At 36.9% G+C, this 19,673-nt stretch overlaps 1 protein-coding gene across 11 annotated transcripts; it reads right to left on the bottom strand.

Moving 5' to 3' along the window:
• Positions 1–816: 816 nt before the first annotated feature.
• On the bottom strand, positions 817–19,668 carry STARD6 (StAR related lipid transfer domain containing 6). Of its 11 annotated transcripts, none has more exons than XM_058438329.1 (8): positions 19,558–19,668; positions 18,129–18,212; positions 16,247–16,340; positions 15,834–15,883; positions 13,510–13,636; positions 8,089–8,206; positions 5,694–5,787; positions 817–1,237 (listed from the first exon to the last, which is right to left on the bottom strand). In XM_058438329.1, the coding sequence occupies exons 3-8, from the start codon at positions 16,334–16,336 to the stop codon at positions 1,054–1,056; spliced, it is 663 nt and encodes a 220-aa protein (XP_058294312.1). In that variant the 5' UTR covers positions 16,337–16,340; positions 18,129–18,212; positions 19,558–19,668; the 3' UTR covers positions 817–1,053. The 11 variants fall into 11 exon arrangements, 10 of the variants coding, with proteins under 10 accessions (XP_058294312.1, XP_058294305.1, XP_058294308.1 ...); XM_058438322.1 differs by adding an exon at positions 18,822–18,978 and having other exon boundaries at positions 16,247–18,212; positions 19,310–19,633; XM_058438325.1 differs by adding an exon at positions 18,822–18,881 and having other exon boundaries at positions 16,247–18,212; positions 19,310–19,633.
• Positions 19,669–19,673: the final 5 nt, after the last annotated feature.

Raw genomic sequence — 19,673 nt, 5'->3', positions numbered from 1 at the left:
CCTGCTTGGTCAGTCTACATTACCTGGAAGGGCAATCAGTGCTGTCTGCATCTGCCAGGTAGAAGATGGGATATTAGCTCCCTGCTCAGCTTTGCAGACACCATAGGATAGGGGTGTGTCAGGGCACCACCATCTGCTTCTATGGGATGGGGGTGAGTAGGATGGAAAAGTGTCTCCTTGCTCTGCCACTCTGAAACCATGGGGGTGGTTTGTAGGTTGATGCTTGGCTGGTGTAGGGTGGGCATTATAAAAAAGTGTTTTGTTCTGTTAGGCACCTGGTCCTATGACTAGGAGGAGAAGGCTTTTCATGCATACAGTTGTGTGTGTGTGTGTGTGTGTGCACGCGCACACGTGTGTGTGTTTCTTTCCCACCTGGGATATGTGGGGGGCAATAAGGAAACCCAGAGAACTCACTGAATGCCATTTCTTAAGTCCCAACATCCATAGATAGCTTGCTGCATTCTTTCCACATATGCTTGAGTTTTCCTATGGTTGTTTGTTGTGTTATGTGCAGGGTTTTTAAGTTTTAAGAGGAAAGACTTGGGAGGAATGGGCTATTGCATCTTGGCCCCACCAGAAATTGTTTGATGACTCATTCCATTTAAAATTCTAAATGTCATTGGTCATACATTTTAGTGGAATTCTTTCCAATTTTTATGTTCATGTTTCCTACAATTCTCAGTTTAAGCAGTAAGTGAAAGAAAAACAATTTAAAATGTATTTTAACTTTTAGTTAATGCTGACCTCTGACTGTATCTGCTTTCTTATTGGTTCTTATACAGAGGATTTTACAGGGACAAAAGCAAAAGATAAAAATATACTAATAACACCTTTATTTAACATCATTCTTATGTGAGATTAAAAACTGTATTTAATGCCATATTCTTGTACAACTATGAGTTCTTATTTTTATGAACTATCTTCAGCCATGTGTACAAGAATACTGTCTAGAATAGTTTAACAGTATTATTTATGTGTGTTGACTTAGAAGTAAACGGCAATAACTACTACACATGATTTTATAGCAGAATGGCCTCATTTCTTCTTTTGGTATCATGAATGACTATTATGATGAAATCCACGTCTCGATGGAGTTTTGTGTGCCTTTATTCCATCTTTTGCATTGAGGATGAAGTTTACTAAGTTGGAAGGCATGGTTTTTTCAATTACTGATGGGGACAATTTTCCTCTCATTTCTGATTGGACAAACATCACTAGTTTGGAATGTGCTGGGTTTCTGTAAGCAAAAGAAGAGTTAAAAAAAGATAAGAAATTTTTAGATTTAACTACTGACTTTAAAGGTTTTTGGAGAGCAGGATTCTTATCTTATTCACCATTGACATACTTAAAAATTGTATTTAAAAATATTAAGTGGCTAGAATATTTCTTAAAATCTTGAGTTTTAGGCACCCTTTCCTTTTTGTCATTTTATTGACTTTAAAAAATCTAACAGTAATGTATGCTTATTATGAAAATTTAAACAATATAAATTTTTCATAATTAAAGAAAATTTTCCCTCCCTTATTTCCCTTATCCTGTTTCCCAGAGATAATCACTGTTTATAGTTTTGTTATCTTTTCATGTGACTGTCTCTCTCTCTCTCTCTCTATATATATATACAAAAACAGCATACATATGTACATAAATGAATATGTTCCCCACATATATAGTTTTATTTTTTAATGGAGATATTTTTCTGCAGCTAGTTTTATTTTTATCTTAATAGGATCTTAATAGGATACCATGAACTTCCTTCTGTGTCTGTACATACAATCTACTTAACTGTTTTTCATGGCTACAGACAGTATTTCATATTCTATTTAACAGTCCTTTTATTGACTATCATTTAGGTTGTTTCTCACTTTTGGCTACTGTAAGTAAAGCTGCAGTAAAATATCTTTGTAATATATCCATTTATGCTTTTTTTTTTTTGAGACAGGGTCTTACTCTGTTGCCCAGGCTGGAGTGCAGTGACATGATTCTATTTCACTGCAGCCTCGAACTCCTGAGTTTAAGCGATTCTCCAGCCTCAGTCTTCTGAGTGGCTGCGATTACAGGTGTGCCCAATCATGCCTGGCTAGATTTTAAAATTTTTTTAAAGAGACAGGGTCTCATTATGTTGCCAAGGCCAGTCTCAAGCTCCCGGCCTTAAGTGATCCTCCCACTTCGGCCTCCCAAAATGCTGGGATTACAGGTGTGACCCACCTCACCCAGCCCCATTTACACTTTTATAAATACTTATAATTTCTAGGTCAAAGGTTTGTGCATTAAAGTTTTTGACACGTTAATTCCAAACTGCACTCTAAGTGGTATTTTATATTCTAGCCCATTGATCTTCACACTGGGGTCGGAAAGGGTGAATACTTTTAAGAGAATAAATTTTCAAATCTCTAACTTCCATATGCATTTTTTCCTTAATCAGATCTGTAAATATGTCTCTGATGGAGATGTGAGCTTTTTCTTTGCTATCAGCCTGTTCAAAATCGCCCTTCTCTTGCTTTATACAACAAAGGCATACCTGTTATCCACACTAAATGGTACTATGGTGCTTTACCTTGGTATATAAAAATCTTTGAGATGCTAAAGGCAAAATCTGATTAGTAGCGAGTTGAGAAAAAATTCTTTTCCAAGTCATGCCTTTTTTTTTTTCAGTAAAACTTAAGGACCTAATTGAGTTGTCAGCTGACAGGTCTTTTTTTTTTTTTTCTTTTGAGACAGAGTCTCACTCTGTCACCCAGGCTGGAGTGCCATGGAGTTATCTGGGATCGCTGCAAGCCCCGCCTCCCGGGTTCAAACGATTCTCCTGCTTCAGCCTCCTGAGTAGCTGGGACTACAGGCCTGCACCACCATGCCTGGCTAATTTTTGTATTTTTGGTAGAGACAGGGTTTCACCATGTTGGCCAGGCTGATCGAACTCTTGACCTCAGGTGATCCACCCGCCTCGGCCTCCCAAAGTGCTGGGATTACAGGTGTGAGCCACTGTGCCTGGCCAGGTCTTTTTTTAATGATAAATATTTTTTGATAATAGGTCACTACATAATTTATGGTATATAATTCATAAATTTTTTATATAAAAATAAAATAAAAATTTTTATATAATTCTGAAATTTTATTTTTATTTATTATTAAATCAAAAATTATTTAATTGAATGACAGTGCTGGAATTATACTCTCTCCATTTTAACACAATTTATGTTAATAAATTTTCTTCAATTTTCTTAAAATGAAAGCAGTAGTAGACTTGATATTGAATGCTGTCTTATTTTTCAGTAATATACACCCACAGTTAAATGAAATGAGTGTAATGGTTAAAAGCGTGGACTCAGGAACTAGTCTGCCTTGGTTTGAAACTGAGCTTTGCTATTACCTATATGTAACCTTCAGATAGTTAATCTCTTTGGGCTTCCACTTTCTTTCCTTCCCATTGGGCATAGTCACACTACCTACTTTATGGGGTTACTTTGAAGATAAAATGAGTCAATATATGCAAATTGTTTATAACAGTGCCTAGCACATAGTAAGTGTTATTTCAGTTTTGCTAATAATAAAATATGTGTTTCTAATAACAGTTTGCATTATGTTTAATATTTGTATATAAACATTTTTAATTTTGATCAATATATAATGATAACTTAATCCAGAAGGCATATATATATTTTTAATTGTTAGATAGTATGGTTATAGGAAATAAAACAAATTTTAAAACTTTAAACACGTCAGTTTTACAGGGAATTAGGATGACTACGAAATAATTCAAAGCATAAAATATATTCTGTTAGAATAAAATTATATGAGGGAAAAATAAAAATGTGAGTTCGAGGAAAGGAATGATATAAATTTTCTGACTGTTAAAAGTTGTATTTATTTTGAAATGAATAATTTAATGGTGGGCTTCAAATTATGGTATTTATAATCTACTGGATATGTTTATAAGGATGGTATAACCATTTTTTAAAAAATGTCAATGTTTAGCACATGCTAGGAATTGTATTTTCATGAATGTAATTTACTTTTCATCAGTGTAATCCATATGAAAAATTTTAATGTCAACTTAAAAATGTGCAAGGGAGAATATAGTTTTATAAAATTTTCAAGGAAGACACCATTCCAACAAATAGTGTGAGCGTCCATTTTCTTATACTTTTCTCTATGCAGGGTTTATACTATTTTTACAGTGCCTCAAATGGCTACACCAAGAACAGAGTAGTTCCCTCTTAAGCTCTGTTTCACTTTCTGCAGTTTCATTTACCTAAGGTCAACCTGTTCCAGAAATAAGAAAAATTCATAAGCTTTTAACTGCACATTGTTCTGAGTAATGTGATGAAATCTTACACCATCCTGCTCTGTCCCACCCAGGATGTGAAATCATCCCTTTACCAGTGTATTCAGGCTGTATAGGCCACCCACCCATTAGTCACTTAGTAGCCGTCTTGATTATGAGATTAAAAAAACCATGGTGTATACATAGGGTTTGGTACCACCCAGGGGTTTAGGCATTTACTTGGGGTCATGGAACGCATCTCCATGGATAAATGGGGACTACTGTCCTTACTAGTAGTTTATATGGTCTTAAATCTTTATTTGTGTTTACAATGGCTTTACACACATAAGAAAGCCTTTCTAATATTTACTGGAGTGCACTTCTACATTGACAAGGTGCAAGAAGGGGACTTAGCCTGTGAAGCACACTTTAAGATGTGTAATTTTCCAACCATAGTCCGTGCCAGCAGTTGATTTACTTTGCTGAATTGGAGTAATTACCCTTCATTTGTTTTGTTTTCTCCTGCTATGGAGAATAAAGTCTTGGCCATAGATTCAAAATTGACAAGTGGGTAGAAAGACCACACATTGTTATTATTATTATCGGTATCAACAATCCTATACATTAACATGAATAATTGTGAGGTTTTTTAGTTTTCTAGTTCAGTAGAGGAAATGTTAAGGAATACAGGTCCAAAATTTAATTTCATTTGGGCTTCCTTCACATACATTTTTTTTCTGGTACTGAGACATTTGTATCTGACCAATACATCTGTTTTCATGTGTGAATATCTTTTACTTAATAAAAAATCATTTAGCAAACATTAAAACTTAAGGAACTTGTGAAATGATATACATTGAATTTGAGTATATGCTTTTACAAAATATATATATTTTATGCTGCCATTTTATCCCAAGGCCACCTTTAGGCAGTGACTCATCTCTGATTTCTTCAGCTTTTCTTTTATCTGAATATACTTACTGGATCTCATTTTGCAGGTATCTCCTCTTAGTAGGTAGTCCATTGGGAAGAATTCATTCAAAGTAAAGCATTCATTACTGATAAATGTAAGTGTGTTATAATTCTAGGAAAGTTTATTTTTAATTCACAAAAGTTCCTTAATAATTTACAGAAATGACTCTAATGGAGAAATAGAAAACATCAAGGAAGCTTAACTGCTGGGAAATGTTTATGTGTGTTTGACTGCTCTCAGAAACCTCAGATCATATTTTATAAGGAAGTATCCATTCTGATTATACTTAAAATGAAAATGATTATAAGAAGTTATTTTTAAAATCATATTTAGGGGCAGTTATTTTTCCCCAACAGAATATGCTGGCACATATTTCTACTGATGAGCCAGCAATCTTAAGCTAAATAACAATTGAACTAAAAAAACCTGTTAAAGTAAATAAGTGCAAATAACACTTACTCTTTCATTGGTGAACATACAAAGCCACAAGGATGGTTATAACCACGGATATAATTTGAAGATGAAGGATATGCTGGAAAATCCACACTTTTAGCTAAGAGATTTTAAAAAATTAAAATGAAACCTATTTCACAGAGGAAAAACTATTTCCAACAGCATATTTTTAAAAACATATAGCATTTAAGTTAGTCAATAGCATTAACATTAGTTTTATATATGTGAATGTGTATTTGCACATATGAAACCAAAATTGAGAAAATACCAGTATCAGCACTATTGTCCTCTAAAACTTTTTCCTGCTAGTTATTTCTAAAGATGCTGTCAACTTCTGTATACAAGAAAAATGGTTAAAAGTATCATTGAACTATTTTCTGAGATTTGAAGCAAAAGATAGCTCAAATCTCAGAAAATAGTTAATGCTGATAACTAACTTAAATCTCACTGGTTTTGAGTGAAAACCGTTAACTGGCTTTGGGTGAAAACTATTCTACTAGGGTCCTGGGTTCATAGATTTTGGTGCTAATCATGTTTTCTTTTTTAAATAAAATATTGGAAGTAGTTAGGTGCTCTGTCAATAAAGATACTTTAAAATGCTCCCTTCTGCAATTCCCTGTAGCCAACTTCAAACTCTAACTAAAAATCAGTAGAGTTTATTTTAGAATTATGCAACCCAGTATCTGTATTCTATGTAAATGCAGAGGGGGGTGGTTTATGATTTAATTTATGATAATGTATATACTTTTCTAAAAATATTTTAAAAATATATTTGTTTATTCTCTGCAACTGAATCCTGCTCTTGTCAGAGAAGATGGATTTTCTGATATGATTTTAACATAAGCGATTCAATTCCATGGGAAATACAATGTAAAACACTAACTTAGGAGACTAGAGTTGTTGAATGAATTTTCCATTTTTATCACTTATATCATTATCTTAACAGAGCCTGTAATAGTACTGCCAGAAGTGATGTTATTATAAAAGAATTTTTCCCTGTTTGAAATATGGAAATTATGCTTGTCTTCTTTAAAAAAAAATCTGTTGTAGTCTATAAACAGGTATAGGTCTTTTATGAAGCATATGGTGTGGTAGTTAGCACTTATTTTGGAAAATCAGAAAGATCTGAGTTTTAATTCTGGGTTACCTACTTATTAGCTATGTAACTTACTTTCTTAACTGCTTAATTTCCATGAACTTCAGTTTCCTCACTAGTGAGATAATGCAAGCAAAATTTTTAGCTTAAAGCAAGGTGCAGGGTAGGATAAAGAAAAAAAGAAATGTTAAGAAAACTATGAGTACTGATTGAAAATTCATTCAATGGAAACTTTTAAAAGCAAATTCAGTAGTGATTTGTGCACCACGTGGTTGATTACCTCTAGTTGTTGATTTTAACCTCTACTTCTTTTTTAAGCTTCCCTCTGATCACTAATAATTATACAGAAATGGTCTGCTTTCAAAATGTGGAAAATAACAGATCTATGATCTGTTCAGACAGACTATTTTATGTTGTAGGCAGTGAATACATTATATGTGCCCTCATTTCAAAAATGAGACAACTAAACATATATGAACATTATGAACATCAGCCCTTAGTGGTATGCTGCAGAAAGAGCTAACTGGGTTTGAATGAGTGCTATGACTCAGTCTGGACTCTGAAATGTAGAGTACTAAAGACATCTCGGAGGAACTGAAATCTTCTTGGGAAATAATAATTAACGAAACGTAATTGTCCCTGGTCCCAAGTAGAAATGGTGAAATTAATTCAAATTATAGAGAAAAACAGGCTCTGTGCCACTGTGCTACCAAAGTTCCTTCATCATGAGTTATCTTATCTGAGTCCATAGATTCTTATGGTATGAAATGGTATGTTTTGATCAATAATGCAAGTTAGAAAATGATTACACATTTACATTTTACAGAGTGACATATTTGGGAGTGGGGATAGGGATATATTAAAACCTGCAGTTTCTAAAAGAAATAAAAGCACATTTATGTAAAGAGCCATCTAGTGGAAACTTCTTTAACAGTTTTATCAGTTATTGGATATGTGCATTATAAGCAATTCAAATATGAAATTATATCTAACAATTAATTTTGTTTCTTAGGATTTAAAAAATGTATACCTGAAGTTTTAGTCTACGAGTATCTATCTATACTCAGTGGTACAGGATATATGCTGCAAAAGTCTAAGAGATGTTGTAAACATTGACCATTATATAAATGGCACCTTCAGACTGTAACTAGGCATATCTACATGATACGTCTAATTGTTGATCCCATGAGTAAATTTAAAAAGGAAATAATTAAAATATAATTTCTTTGAAGCTGTGAATAAAGGAAAAACATTTATTAATGGCTCACAGTAATTCCAAGATATGGGCAAAATATTCCAACTTACAACTGATAATGTTCATATTTCCTTCGTAGTGCTTGATGTACACTAAGTCTATAAAGTCTCGAGGGGAAATGAAGCCCATGGCAAAACTTTGTGTAATGGTATGACATATGAATGTGTCCTGCAACAAATCAAACCGTAATGATAACAACCGTTATTTAATATCTATTCTTTTTATTGTTCCCCCTGCAAATTTTATTGCATATGATTGGCCTCTATTTGGAAAAAGCAGGGCTTTGAAATTTTAAGACCTCGTCACCAAATCAGCTTGGATTTTGAGCATTAAAGGAGCATTAAATCTATGAGTGTAGAAAATTCAAGAAGCAATCTTGAGATCATCTACTCTTTCCATTTTTAGATGGAGAAATTGAAGCCTAACAGATTAAATCACATTCACATCTAGAGATAAGTACAGAAATAGAACCCAGGTTTCCTGATTCCCCATACAGTACTATTTCTACTACTACACATAGGCTAAGTAATATATTCTGAAAAATACATTGATTTAGCACCCTGTGGTGTAAGGTCTAAAATTAAAGACCAGTGTTGTATGCTGGTAAAACCAGCATATGGTGAAACCAGGAGGGTCTTGAATGGCCTAACTGCACATTCCTTTCCCTCTTCATTTCTGCAGATAAAATCCCCTAGCCAAACAATCCTCCTTCTCAACAGGACCAGCACAGTTACTATTTATCCCTGTTTAGCGGTTTCAGTTCCCTGTTGGCCCATGGAATCATTCAAGCAAGTCAATCACATTCTTCTGCAGGAACTGGGGCTCACCCTACCCTGTTGACACAAAGGCTGCCTCCCACAGCCCCTAGGTGTTCACCCTGTTCCCATGTTGCCCTGTGTGGCATAGTTTGTTCTCCCTCCTTGGTCTGTGATTAATGATTAATAAACTTCAGTCTACCTCACTTGTCCATTGGTGGGTATTATGTGTTTGGCCACCCCCATAATCCTAGAGTGGGACTCTCTCCCTCACCAGTAGGTTGAAGAGGAGGCAGTTAAGACACATCCTTGACCAGGGATGGTGGCACATGCCTGTAATTCCAGCTACTTGGGAGGCTGAAGTAGGATGATCACTTGAGCCCAAGAGTTTGCAGCTAGAGTGAGCTTTGACCACAACACTGCAATCTAGCCTGGGCAACAGAGTGAGACCCTATCTCTAAAAAGAATGATAATTATAAAAATAAATAAGTAAATAAAACATACTCCTGGAGATGAATACTATAAAGCTTTACAGAAAGGGAAAATAATTCTAATTTAGAATTAGGGGACCAGGTATGAGTCCTGGTTCTACCACATATTGGCTGCATTATCCTTGAATAAGTCACATAATCTCTCTGAATTTGTTTTCAGGTTTTCGGATGTCACGTCTAGTATTCCTTCTATTATAACATATGACTTGCAACAACAATAGAAATATCTGGGCCGGGCGCGGTGGCTCATACCTGTAATCCCAGCACTTTGGGAGGCCGAGGCAGGCTGATCACGAATTCAGGAGATCGAGACTATCCTGGCTAACACGGTGAAACTCTGTCTCTACTAAAAATACAAAAAATTAGCCAGGCGTGGTGGCGGGCACCTGTAGTCCCAGCTACTTGGGAGGCTGAGGCAGGAGAAAGGCGTGAACCTCGGAGGTGGAGCTTGCAGTGACCCGAGATTGCGCCACTGCACTCCAACCTGGGGTGACAGAGCGAGACTCTGTCTCAAAAAAAAAAAAAAAAAAAAAAAAATCTGAAGTGCTAATCAAACTGTATGATTAGTATCATACAAAGATGAATGAAATAGTTAAATTTTTGGATTTTCATTTGTGATACCCAATGATTCTCAAATTGAATGTTCAAATCCCAAGAAGATCATGGACATGTGTTTTTTGTGGATAGGAACTTCCTCTCTACAACATAAAACTGATTTACAAGATGAAGATCAAGGACTTTCTACAAGATGAAACAGATTTACCTTCATGGGCTTTTCTGTAACTCTTCTCCCCTAGATTTTAAGATGAGTTTAATAAAAGTAGGTAAAATTACAGAGTTCTAAATAAATGATAATATGAAGGCAGATATGTGGGATATTTATTTATTTATTTACTTATTTTTGTTTGCTTTGATAAATGAAATGCAGGTTGGAGACTTAAAGAACTAAAGGCCTAGTGATCTGAAATTTTACAAATGTAATCATTTGTGAAAATCATAAAAGTTAGTTTTATTCCATCATTCACATTCTCATCTCTTTTAAATAAAGTTATTATTAGCCAAAAATCTAGGACTTATTTTTAAAAACAGCTTATTGAGTATAATATACATACCATGAATTCACCTATTTTAAGTATATAGTTCAATGAATTTCCCAAAGGAAACTTACTTGTGCAATTTCATCACAATCCAGTTTTAGAAGACTTATCTGATTCCTCTCTCCCTGCATCAATAAGCCCTATTGACTCTATATATCTTTGGGTTCCCTGACTTACCTCCCTCTCCATGTCTACTACTCTTGCACAAGCCACCATGATGTCTCATTTAGATTACTCTCATAGCCTCATAACTGTTTTTGCTGATTTCGTTCTTACCCCCTTATAATCCATGCTCCTTTCAGCAGCTGTCTCTTAAAAGTGTAAATCAAATCAGTCACTTCCTTGCTTAAAACACTATGGCTTCCCACTGAACGTAGAGCAAAACTTCTCCCCCTGACCTTTGAGACTCTTGCAGAATCTGATCCCAGCCTAACCTCTCACCTCTTAACCACTCTTCTCCTTGCTTTTTATGGTCAAACCCCACAGACCTTGTTTATCTCTTGATTAAACACTGCCAAACTCTTTCCACCTCAAGGCCTTTGCATTTGCTTTCCCCTGTGTCTGCTACTCTCTCCCAGATCTTTGCATGTCTATCTCCCTAACCTCCATTTTGTTACCCAGGTTTCTAATGTCTCTCACTCAGGCCTTTCCCAGTTCTCTAGCTATAAATTAGCTTCTCCTGGTTATTGCCTATACTATTATCCTACATAACATTTATTCTTACCAATCCTAGCCTTCATTATCTGGTAAGTTTTAAAAAATTGTTTATTTGTTTATTATGTCTCTTCTGATGAGAATGTAAGTTTTGTGAAGGCAGGAACAATTTCTGTCTTCTTCCCTTACGTGTCCCTAGTGAACTGAAACAGTATGGAGTTCACAATAGTTGCTCAAAAAGTATTTGTGAAGTGTGAAGTATTTGTGAAGTATTTTGTGAAGTATTTGTCAAGTGAATTAATTAGTCAAAAGAACATAAACATCAGTCTGGGAGACTTTGGAACAAAGTCAGGATTCCCCCCAAAACAGATTTCCTAAGATGGAGAAAACACAAACAACTGGAATGGAGAATGAATTTTAATACATTAATGGAAAAGAGGAAAATCATCCCCCCATCCCTCCAGGTGGTTATTTATTTATTTATTTATTTATTTTTGAGATGGAGTTTCACTCTTGTTTGTTTATTTATTTATTTATTTATGTTTGAGATGGAGTTTCACTCTTGTTGCCCAAGCTGGAGTGCGATGGCATGATCCTGGCTCACTGCAGCCTCTGCCTCCTGGGTTCAAGCAATTCCCCTGCCTCAGCTTCCCAAGTAGCTGGGGTCACAGGCGCATGCCACCACGCCTGGGTAATTTTTTGTATTTTTAGTAGAATCGGGGTCACCATGTTAGCCAGGCTGGTCTCAAACTCCTGACCTCAGGTGATCTACCTGCCTCTGCTTCCCAAAATTCTGGGATTACAGGTGTGAGCCACTGCACTCAGCCCCAGGTGGTTATTTTTATAATGGTCTTAATAAATAAATGAGATATCTATAGTGTGCTGGACCAAAGTTTGGAATCACTTATCCCATTTCTTCATCCTTGTTTCTACTTGTGATATGGTTTGAATTTGTGTCCCTGCCCAAATATCATGTTGAATTGGAGGATCAGCCTGGTGGGAGGTGATTGGATCATGGGGCAGACTTCCCAATTGCTGTTCTCATGATAGTGAGTGAGTTCTCATGAGATTTGATGGTTTAAAAGTGTGTGGTACCTCCCCCTTAGTTCCCTCTCTCTCCTTTTCTGCCATGGTAACAGGAGAGTTACCTGTTACCTCATGCCAAGGTGTTCCCCTTCACCTTCTGCCATGATTGTAAATTTCCTGAGGCCTCCCAGTCATGCTTCCTGTGAAGCCTATAGAACTGTGAGTCAATTAAACATTTTTTCTTCATAAATTACCCAGTCTCAGGTAGTTCTTTATAGCAGTGTGAAAACAGACTAATGCAACCTCTTTTTACCATGTATCATTATTCCTGTTATTTCATTCATTTTTTTCTCCTCCTGAGCTTTCATTCTGCCCTTACCTCATACTATCCTTTCTTCTGTTTCTCTCTAAACCATACTTGCCTCTCAAATTCTCTCTCCTCTCAACTTTCTACTCCAATTACCTTTATTTTTGTTTTCTCTTTGTTTTTATTCTCTCTCTTTCTATTTAACTGAGATAATGTATTTGAAAGTGTTCCTAAACTTCAATCTTCTATATAATGTTATTTCCCTACTTTATCTTTACTAATGTGGTTTGGCTCTGTGTCCCCACCCAAATCCCACCTTGAATTGTAATCCCCACATGTCAAGGGCAGGACCAGGTGGAGATAATTGGATCATGGGGGTGGTTTCCCCCATGCTGTTCTCCTGCTGCCCAGTGAAGAAGGTGCCTGCTTCTCCTTTCCCTTCTGCCATGAGTATAAGTTTCCTGAGACCTCCCCACCAATGCGGAACTGTGTGTCAATTAAACCTCTTTCCTTTATAAATTACCCGGTCTTGGGTATTTCTTCATAGCAGTATGAGAACGGACTCATACACCTACTCTTAAAAATTATATGCCGTTTGTTCTTTAAGTCCTTATGGTATGTGTCTGCATTGTTCCTGTTCTCGTGATAGTGAGTGAGTTCTCACGAGGTCTGGTGGTTTAAAAATGTGTGGCATCTCCCCCTTTGCTTCCTCTCTCTCCTGCCCTGCCATGGTAAAATGTGCTTACTTCCCCTTCGCCTTCTGCCATGATTGTAAGTTTCCTAATATCTAATGTAATATGACTAAAATAAGTCTACAGACTTCCCATCAATAAGGCATACTTAACCTTTGTTTTCCATGTACTGGAGGTGAATCCCTGAGTTGTGTTCCCTTATAACAAATGGCACGCATTCCAGGAAAGCTTACCAGATTCAAAATGTAATATGCATTGACAAGCAGAATAAAGCTAATTGGAATTAAACTCTTGGAAAGTAAGGAAGTTTTAAAGCTTTTATAAAGACTTCAAGTCAATTTGAAACTATAAAATACTGTGTCTACATAACATAGTTTTAATCAACTCACTAAGGTATAAACTAAAAATATATTAATGTTCTAAAAGTCCACTATTAAACAACAAATTACCGAATCAATCCTGTGTACCATATCGTACACTTGCAATGATTTATCCCATGTAACTCTGTCTCCAGTTTGGTAGAGGAAATCAGATAGTTTAGCTGCTGATTCTGGAATTATCCCTTCAACACGATATCTACAGTTAACAAAATAAAGGAAATTCAAAGCTTAAAAAGTTTAGTCTAAGCTGAAAATATAATACTATCAAAGCATAAAGGTAGGCTAATTTAGCAAACAGCAGTGAAGAAAACTTGAAGGTACTATCAGCAATTCAATACATTAATATTCAATTGGAAGTAGCAAGGTTTATTTAAATATGCATTGCAATAAATACATTATTTCAAAATTCATTTTTCTATAAGTAGGCTATTAGTAATTAAGTTTTTGGGGAGTCAAAAGTTATAATGGGATTTTTGACTGCACGGTGGGTTGGCACCCCTAACTCCCACATTGTTCAAGGGTCAACTGTAAAGTTTTATTGAAACACAGCCACACTCATTCATTTATGTGTTAACTCTGGGTGCTCTTGTGCTATAATGACAGAATTGAGTAGTTGCAAGAGACCATATGGGTTGCAAAGCCTAAAGTATTTACTGTCTGTCCCTCTACTGAAAAACTTTGCCAAGCCCTGATTTAGGGTGTCCACTCAGTGGCTAATCTTTCATTTTCCAGTCACTTTGTAAAGGAAAGAAAAGTACAAATTACAGTTATATTATATGGCTGTAAGGCAGAAATAATTTTTTTGTTGGTAACAATTAGAAGGCTAATAGCTGCATAAAACTAATAGCAACATAGAAACAAAGAGGACCAGCCAGAAGTTTAACAGAGAGAAGCAGGGAAACATACAGCTAAAGTGGCCCACTAAGAGCACATTCATCTCTGGGGTCTGGAAGGCTGTGTTTATGCACCGGCTCTGCCTACTCAGTACCAATCAGAGCAAGATGTAGTGCAGACTTGTAAGTATTCCCCAAGCCACGTTCAGATTGATTAGCAAAGAGCTGATGCCTTACTGACTCAGGGACATAAGTATAGTACAACCTGTGATGCATCACTGACTGGAAAATAATCTATTCTATCCACTTTAAAATAAAATATACTCATAGCTGGGTCTGGAAGACTGTGTATGCTGAAGGCTGCACCCTCTGAGAAGTGACTGGTGACAAAACTTCCAAGCTACCAGTCCCTGGCTAAATCCAGAGTAAAACCACAAAACTCCCTGAATTACGAAAGCAGTCTTCAATCCACATACATATTTGACAGTAGAGGGTAAAAATTACCACGAAATGGCTTATGTTGACCAAGGAGTGATCCCTAGGAAGCCAGGCTAAAAGATAACCACAAGTAAAAAGTCAGAGCAGAGATATTAGAGGCTAGGGACTGGGGGGGAAATAGACTTCACAGAATTAGTCCAGCCATATCACCAAACAGATAAACAAATGACCACACAAATAACCACAAACCCAGGATGGGTGGATGGAGTCCGTATCCAGAGTTGCTACAATATTTTACCTAAAACATGGTTTTCAACAAAAAACTGTGAGTCATGCAAAGAAATATGAAAAGTGTGACCTATACTTAGGAAAAACAGCAAGAAGGAGAAACTATGTTTTAGGGGGCCTTATCATATAAAGATGTTGGAATTATCATGGAAAAAATTTGGACGGGTGCAGTGGCTCACTCCTGTAATCCCAGCACTTTGGGAGGGCGAGGCAGGCAGATCGCGAGGTCAAGAGATCGAGACCAACCCAGCCAACATGGTGAAACCCTGTCTCTACTAAAAATACCAGAATTAGCTGGGCGTGGTGGTGTGCACCTGTAGTCCCAGCTATTCAGGAGGCCGAGGTGGAAGGACTGCTTGAGCCCAGGAGGTAGAGGTTGCAGTGAGCCGAGATTGTGCCACTGCACTCCAGCCTGGTGACAGAGTGAGACCCTGTCTCAAAAAAATAAAATAAAATGAAGAAATAAACTTTACTTGTTAGTGGTTCATTTAATGTCCACATGAAGGGTTTAAAATTCCATAAAATATTACTGTTAGTAAGAAAATATCAATCTGTTTTTATAGTAATTATTTCTTGAAGTGAAAATTTCCTATTTTAGTGAATTAGCAATTAGAAGAGATTTTTTATCTGATTGTCATCAGATTTGAAAATAGAAGATTAGATGGTATCTGATTGCTGTATTTTATTATTATCACATTTCAGCCTAGTGACTTAATAATTTCTATTTATTACTATAAAATAATTTATTATAGCTAATGAAGCAGCACTGAAATTGCAGATACATCAATGGCATTGAATTTAAAACAGTAATTGTAAATAGAAGATTGTACTCACAGATTTCCATGGAATTTTCTAGAAGCCTTACTGGAAACAGTTATCTTTTTCTCAAAGGGGAATAAAAATCCACAAATAATTAGCTGGCAAATGCAGGAAAAATGAAAATGAAAAACTAACAAAAGTAAAAAAACTTTTTTTTCTGGTTTGTAAAAGAAAAAATATATATATATATTTTTCAGAGATAGGGTCTCACTGTGTTGCCCAGTCTGTAGTACAGTGGCTATTCATAGTGCATGACAGCCTCAAACTCCTGTGCTCAAGCAGTCCTCCTGTCTCAGCCTCCTGAGTAGCTGGGACTATAGGTGCACACCACTGCACCTGGCACAGAAAATATTTTTTTTTAAAAGTCTTTACAATGAATTGTTTCTTACTTAAAAACTCTTGAAACATAATTTAACTTATTTTCTTACTGAAGTTTTAACCACTTTCCAGCCTGATGTATCTCGATTATAACCTAAAACTTCTTGGGCAGTTTGTTGGGCAATTGCCTTGTAGTCCATCTGTCTGCAAAGTTTTAAAAACAAACAACTGGTAAGAATGTAATCATATAAAAACTTAAAAAGTGCTATCTTACATTTTATTATTTCTATAGTGCCTGTCACATAGAAATGAACATAATTTCTTGATGAATGCATATATGCATGAACTGCTGTCTCCTTAGAGTCTTTCAAATGAGAAACTGTGGTACAGTAGAAAAATCTAGACTTTGGAATCAGAAACCTGGGTCATATCTTGTCTCTGCCACCTATTGTGTGAAGCATGTTACTTAATATTTCTGTTTTTCCATTTTTCTCAAGGTATACAATATCTGTCATGTAGAATTAGCGTGAGGATTAAATGAGATGATATGCTTAAGGTTCTATCCTGTGCCTGGCATACGATAGTCATTCAATAAGTAATTTTTTTTTTTTTTAATAATTTTAATTTCTAACAGTTTAATCATGCATCCTTTGTCTTGTGAAGCATCATGAGCTGTTGGTTATGTGCTCTTGAGGATTAATCTTTTTAAAGTGAGTAGCAGTGGCACTACATGATCTGACCCCTGGCTTCCTCTTCAAATATACCTCCTACCAGTCTTCTTCTTGTCCACTTAGCTCCAAACATTTGATCTCCTGGCTGTTCCTCAAATACAATAAAGCAATTTCTGACTTCAGGTTCTTTGTACTTGCTGTTCCTTCTGCTTGTCACTTTCTTCTGCAATGTGTTCATATAACTGTTTCATAGGTATCTTTGCTTAAATGTCACCTCCTCAGATAGGATCAAGTTTAAATTAACTCAATTTAAACACATTGAACCCTACTTGAAGTTAGAAACTGCAATGGACTGAATGTTTATATCTCCCTAAAATGCATATGTTGAAATCCTAACTCCCAGGGTGATATTAGGAGATGATTAGGTCATGAGGGCAAAGCCCTTATGAATGGGATTAGTGCCCTCACAAAAGAGACCCCAGGGAGCTCACTGGCCCCTTCTGCCATGTGAGGACACTGCCAGAAGTTAGCAGTCTGCAACCAGAAGAGGGCCCTCACCAGAACCTAACCATGCTGGCATCCAGATCTCAGACTTCCAGGATCCAGAACTCAGAATTAAATTTATTGTTTACAAGTCATTCAGTCTTTGGTAATTTCTTATGGCAGCCCAAAAGGACTGAGACAGGCACTGTGGTAGGTGTAGCAACAACCTTTGAGTAAGAGACTAGACATAACTATTTCTGCTGTGAATGAGTTCCGGAAGCTGCAGTCTCACTGGTCCTTTGGCTCAACATCCAGCTTTCAGTTAGGGGAAGCTGGCAGGTAAGGTGAAAACAGAACTGGATTCAAATCCTGACTTTGTCACTTAGTACCAGCTATATTATTTTGGATAAATTGTTTAACCTTTGAACTTCAACTTCCATATCTATAGAATGGGGATAATAATATCTATCTCACTGAATCATTATAAGGATTAATTGAGTTAATATATGTAAAAATGCTTGAAACAGTGTGGAGCCCTATACCAGGTTATCAAAATGGTTAGTTTCTCTTTAAAAAAATGGACACATGTAAATCCATCATTTAAAAAACTCTCCAAAGATCCGCCTCCTTAAGCACTTAAATAAACCTTAAAGTTTAATTATTGGAACATTTCTTCCTTAGCTCTCACTTAAAACTCTTCAGGTTGGATCATAAATCTATTTTCTTATTTAATTCTTCAGCAAGGCACAACAGGTAGTTGATAGTCTCTATATTTGAAAAGTTTTAGTAAACCATTATTATAACCTCCTCTTTCCTAGCAGAGTCCTGGTTTCTTTACCTTTCCTGACAGATCTAATGCAGAATTTTATTAACTACTGGGGCTCCTCTCCAAATCCTTGTGGAAATCTCCATATCTCTTAACCTGTGAGGAAACAAGGCAGAAGCAGAATTATTTTGATCCATGAATTAGGTCAATATATTTGATAATTTCCTTTATATCTTCTCAATGTCCTTTATCTATACTTTGTCTTCATTAGGAAACATTTGCTACATATAGGCCCCAAGATGAAAGAAAAAGATAGTACAAAAAACTTTAAAAGATACTGTTTATAAAAAGAATCTTTAAGAAACTATTTTAAAGAAATTCAGTTTAAAAAGACATTTAGGTGGAACGTGGATACAAAAATCTAACTTTTTAAGCTCACGTCATTAGCAATCCTTGTTTAATCCCTGACCAGGGCTCGTCTTAGCATATAAAACACCATTCTTGATTTCCTATTAGGAACCTACTTGATATTAATTGATCTAGAGACTTTGAAGATTATTGGGACATACCACTAGCAGGGTATGTCTTATTTTCAAGTCACCAACTATTACTGGCGCAATAGACCTGTATTTAATTTAACCACTAAACTGAACGTTATAGCTTCCGGACCTTTTCATTTGCTAAGAGAAAAGGGAAAGTAAAATTTAGTAGGCTACAAAGGGTAAAAAGAAGAAAGCGCAAACAGGAAGACTACAATTGTATTACCTGGTGATGGAACGTCGGATGAGCTGGAACATACTCAGATGGAGTCATGGTGAAGGATATCTTCACTCATAGGGTCAGTGGAAAATAAACATAAACCAACATTGGGATGGCCTCTTTTTTGGATACACCAATTGATTGAAACTGGATTCTTTCCAGACTTGAAGACAGGTTCACACATGTTAGTGGGTCTTTACATCTGTTTGTATAATGTCCCTCTTTCTGGGCTGCCTGACTGGGTCCCCAATCCGTGCTGGGTCACTAACATTCTTCCCTGGGAATCAAGGCTTCCTAGGAGTTTGTTAAATCCCATCCCTGGCTAAACTCGGGTCTCCAATCTCCCATCTGCTTTGTGTGTGAGAGGCTCCGGGGTGTGATAGGAAAGGCACTGAAGAGGGAGTGAAAGAAATGGTGAGGGGGACTGCCTACTAGCTGAGACGATGTCTTATTTTTGGCGGGGGATGCTCTGGAAGTGGGGAGGCTGAACTCACTTGGTAAAACTGGAGCTGTGGGGCCGACTCTCAGCGACCGGAACGACAGCCGCCAGCGCCCTTAAGTCTCCCTCCCCAGCCAGTCCCCTCCCGCAGACCCCGGGGCCTGCCGAAGGGAGATCGGCCAGTTCCCGCGCAAACTGGCCGAGAATAGCTGTGACGGAGGTTGGGAGGGCGTGGGGGGCAGCGACTTGGATGCAGCCCACATCCCCCCACTCCCAGCCCCAGAAAGGAGAGAGAAACAGTACCTCCCAGCAGAGGTCGCGACCTAACGCTCCACGGCATCCTCTCCTCTTCGGCCGCTCCCTCGCCTCCGCTCGCGCCCGGCACCCCACTGCCGCGCATGCGCACCGCAGGCCGGCGC

Source organism: Hylobates moloch, unplaced genomic scaffold (assembly GCF_009828535.3).
Source record: "Hylobates moloch isolate HMO894 unplaced genomic scaffold, HMol_V3 SCAFFOLD_5, whole genome shotgun sequence".
NCBI classification, from domain to species: Eukaryota; Metazoa; Chordata; class Mammalia; order Primates; family Hylobatidae; genus Hylobates; species Hylobates moloch.
The sequence above is the reverse complement of the archived record's forward strand: the minus strand, read 5'-3'. Positions and strand labels throughout refer to the sequence as shown.